This window comes from Limulus polyphemus, unplaced genomic scaffold (assembly GCF_000517525.1).
Source record: "Limulus polyphemus unplaced genomic scaffold, Limulus_polyphemus-2.1.2 Scaffold265, whole genome shotgun sequence".
NCBI lineage: Eukaryota > Metazoa > Arthropoda > Merostomata > Xiphosura > Limulidae > Limulus > Limulus polyphemus.
In genome coordinates, this window is record NW_013665875.1 from 473,304 (window position 1) to 477,799 (window position 4,496).

General features: G+C 32.9%; 1 protein-coding gene across 1 annotated transcript; it reads left to right on the forward strand.

The window, feature by feature from the left end:
• The first annotated feature begins 551 nt into the window (after nucleotides 1-551).
• On the forward strand, nucleotides 552-932 carry LOC106456854. The gene has a single exon (XM_013916228.1). The coding sequence runs from the start codon at nucleotides 552-554 to the stop codon at nucleotides 930-932; it is 381 nt and encodes a 126-aa protein (XP_013771682.1).
• The last annotated feature ends 3,564 nt before the right edge of the window (nucleotides 933-4,496 follow it).

Genomic DNA, 4,496 nt, shown 5'->3' on the forward strand with positions numbered 1-4,496 from the left:
GTAGACAAGTTAATACATACATTCAGTCAGTTATGCCACTTACTCAACGGCTAGCTGGTTCCGTTATTATTGATTATATATATATATATATATATATGACAACACGATAAATAATTCTATCTAAAAATCGTGGTTTATTTATAGCAAGTACAACGTCTTAAGCATGCACAAGTGAATAAGCATAGGCTGTTATCTGATACAACCTAACTTGGCAACCAAGCCATGACGTAAAAGCTAAACAGGGTTTTCCAGATTGGCGCCTCTCACTTGGCTGGTTTCCCTAGGTTCGTCACGTGATGTCGAGACTTGTAGAAATATATATATATATATCTACAGTACATCCTCAGTTCTCACACCAAACATAGTTCAGTGTTTATTCAGAAGAGATTAACATTGTAGTGATCGTGACTGTTTGACAAAATAAGAACGTGTAAAGAAACTATATCGTACGAGTGTCTTATTTCACAACTTTCTATCCAGTAAATCAACACTAACTTTCAGGTTATTTGTTTCTTTCGAGCTACAACCGAAGGTTATTTGGAACTATCGCCATGGCTTTTATGATGCCTGTCATTAAGCCTGAATTTGAAATATATCCAAATCGGATAAAACGAATACCAAGAAAGGCCACAAAGAGTATGCCTGTCACTCCTAGATTGTCCAATTCTACTGAAATTGAAGTGGAAGGTCGTCTAATAAGAGTTATTGCCAGTAAAAGTTTTAGCACTGGCAAATGTCGACATAATTCCCACTGTACTTCCGAAGTTCCTACACCAAAATCAGCATCACGTATGTCACTCCATAAGTTCCACACCAGATTAGTAGACAAGTTGAAGAGAAAGCTACATCTACAGGACTCTGGATATAACTCGGAAGATGAAGTGTCAGCCTGTGATTCCACTACGAACAAAACAACTACACATTCGTCGTAGTTTAATGTCTTTGGACTATAATTATTGTAAATATGTGTAACTTTGGTTTGGTAACAATGCATAATATGTAAATAATTAATTTCATCCAGCACGTTTGCCAAACAGTCATCATCATCATAGTTTTCAGTTTAAAATGCTGACCAAACTGCGGATGTTTTGTAAAAACCAAGAGGTAAATCAGAATTTCGTTCAGAGATAAAGGAGGTCAACATATGGTTGCCATAAAATTTCATTTTGTAATTTTGTAAGAATTCTGATGTGTGTAACCATTTTGTTTTTGCACTGTTTGTAAAATTTAAATGCATAATATTGTTACTTTCTAGAAATTACGTTTATTAAAGACTCATCACAAAATTACGTAAAGGAATATATTTTCGTATTTATAAATCGTTTTGTATAAAAATACAAATAAAGGTTTCATTTTAATTCCACGGTTGTTTGTTTAGTCTCTCGACTCAATTATGTTGTAGAAAGCTAATTAAAACGAGTTAGATTAAAATCGTTCAAAATATTTGCAATGACATTTCACTTACTTGGAAATTTTTTGTTTTTTGTAATACTATTATATTAAAAAATATACATATTTATGTAACATATAATGCTTATACATTGATATAGAAAAGCTATGATATAAGATATAAGAAAATCGAAATGTTAGGTTCGTATATTAAGTTTAAACAAGTTAGTTAATAATCTAAATACTGATATACAGAAACACCGATTTTTAGTGACGATCGCACTTTTAATGCTTAAAACTGGTCATTTTTAGATACTTCCTAATGAGACTTTGGCCTACTAGTATGGACTAAAGAATAGCACTGTTGGACCAAAATATTATTGCAAAGAAATAGGTTTTATCACAGAGTGGCTTTTCCTAATCCTTGTTAATCTGGCAGGGTAACCCAATTACCTTAAGAGGCCAGATTGTCCTGACACCTAATTTGGGGTAGAGGCGATAATTACTAAACGTAATATAGACAGAATACTTTCATTGGCTTGGGTCACCAATTTTTTTACTGCTTAGAAAAGGCCTGGCTTGAAAAAATATTTTAACTAAAGCTAAAAAAAAATAATATAAAACTGAGCATTTTGTCAAATAGGATAACACAACGTTCGATACCTCGAGTTTCATAGAACATGAACATAAAATTTATAGAATATTTTTTTGTGTTTGTACTTTAATACATGAATAAGTAATATAGAGAAAGATAAATGAAATATCGTGTTGTATACAGTCGTGCCGGTTGGAAAGTTTCCAAGAAGACTCAAGTTCGCTTGATTTCCCGCCAGACATTTTTGATTTCCTGCCAGCTAGCTAGCTCTCTGAAAAAAATGCCTGTAGGCGTCCAAGTGATGTAAGATTTCTGAAGACATGCGTAGATGAAGGTTCGAATTTTTCGCTTTAAACAGGCTGAGACTTCTGGTATGCACAAAAGTCAGCAAATAGTCTACCCAGGCATCACTATTTCTAGCACTTCTGACTAAGTTGGAAAAAGAAGCATTGCATAGCCAAACGTACTGTTTTACCAAGTTATTGCTTGTCACCATGTTTATGTGACAATGTATCAGCAGACGCATTGAACATTTCTTTACTACACTCGATAAATAATCAATGGACAAGTGATGCCAAAAGTATCTCTGTCAAAATGTTTGTTTGAGATATTCGTGCAATGTTTTGAAAGGGCTTTCTGCACTAGCTATCCCTAATTTTGGATTGGTAAGCCAGAAGGAAAGCAATTGGTCAACAGCAAATACTTCTCTAATCAAATAGCGGATTTTAATATTCACTTTAATAATGCTCCTAAACTTTTAATTACAAGGACGCGCAGCACGAACCCTCAGAGTTAAAAATCTGGCACATTGACCACAAGAGCATATCAACAATAATCATACCACAGGTAACAATAATAGATATTACAAATTAGGTAAAATGACATAGGTAAAGATGCATGAAGAGTAGTCTGGCCTACCTCATTGCTTAATTAAGGGATGTTTGTCCGTCCTCTCAACTTTATCACTTTACACATATGAAAAGGAAACGTTTGTACCAAATACTGAGTTACATTGATCTGCACGAACCTTTGAAGTATAATGTGTAAAATCTCCAATAGTTGAAATAATAAAGCATCAACAACATTCTGGTTATGAAGGATAAGACATGTCTATACATGATATCACGGAAATTAAATAAATAAGTCCCCATGGAATTTTCTAACGTTATTCTTATATTGCCTAACATTCTTACCAAAATCAACGTTTCAGGCCTAAACCCTTCATCAGTACACAGATCGTGCAGGATCTTTAAGAAATATAAGAACATTAGAACGAAAACATGTCAATCAAAAGATATTTTTAAGTACGGTAGAACTTAATAGTAGGGATCGACAAGGATTCCAAATAATTCACTAACTGAAAAACCACCCTATCGAATACCTAAGCGAAAAACCGACCATTCAAAGCATGGGTTACGATATATTATGCGCTAAAAATAATATGCTAAAAAGGTCGCTAACATTTCCGGTATAGCAATTCCAAGGTTTCTAGAACAGCAACTTTTTCGTTTACTATCTACTTATCTGATCACGTCAGCGGGACTAACGCCTAGACGGCTCGGACTACAACATTTCTTCAGCTTATTTGACTGGTCTTTGGGTATCCGCTTTTGATATGATGATACAAATCCATGTATATACAGGCATCATATAAATGGTAAACATATTATACACCAACTTAAATATATTTGGAACCCAACGGATGGCACTACATATCAATGGATAGACACGCAACATTTTCTAAAGGTAAAGTATATACCTTATAACATACAAAGTAAAGAAACAAGGGTATTGGTCAGGTGGAAAATGAAGTTTTATAATAGATATTAAAAACACGGTAAGGCCAAAAAACATATTTAATACGGACGTTTCTGAAGTTCCTTAAATTCCATCATCAGACTTATTAATATCTCAAAAAAGTTAGATCATAATATTCGAAATATACGAAAACTCGTTCAATGCTAATGTTCGTTCATAATATTCTAACTACAAAAAACATCCACCTGATGAATGAGTATTAAAAAATTATGAATTTGAAAATGATGTAGGGATCCTGCTACAAAAAGTAGTGAAACAAGAATTAAAACCGTAATCACAAATTTATTATATTTAATCCCTGCCTTGGCAACTTTATACACTTATCTATAGGCCAAAGTAAGGATTAAATTTTATAAATTGTGATTGTGGTTTTAATTTGTGTATAGTATAACGCTAATGGTTATAGAAATAATTTAAAATTCACATTCGTAATTATGTGTAAGTGTATTATGTGTATTTTGCTTGCTGAGTGATAAAAGTTATAGCTATTAGGGATATGGATATACTGAAATTTTATAGATGTTGTGTCCATTCCATGGACATATAAAAACTGAACAAATAAACAGGGAAAAAAATAAACTTTTAACGGAAAGTAGGGATTATTGATTATTTGTAGAATTGCTATAAGAAATATCCCAAACAAAGTAAATGCTGCAATAAAACATACACAAAAAAGTAAAGTGATACTATTTGG

Coding starts and splice junctions, on each gene's coding strand:
- LOC106456854 (XM_013916228.1), top strand. CDS start 552: ATGGCTTTTATGATGCCTGTCATTAAGCCTGAATTTGAAATATATCCA.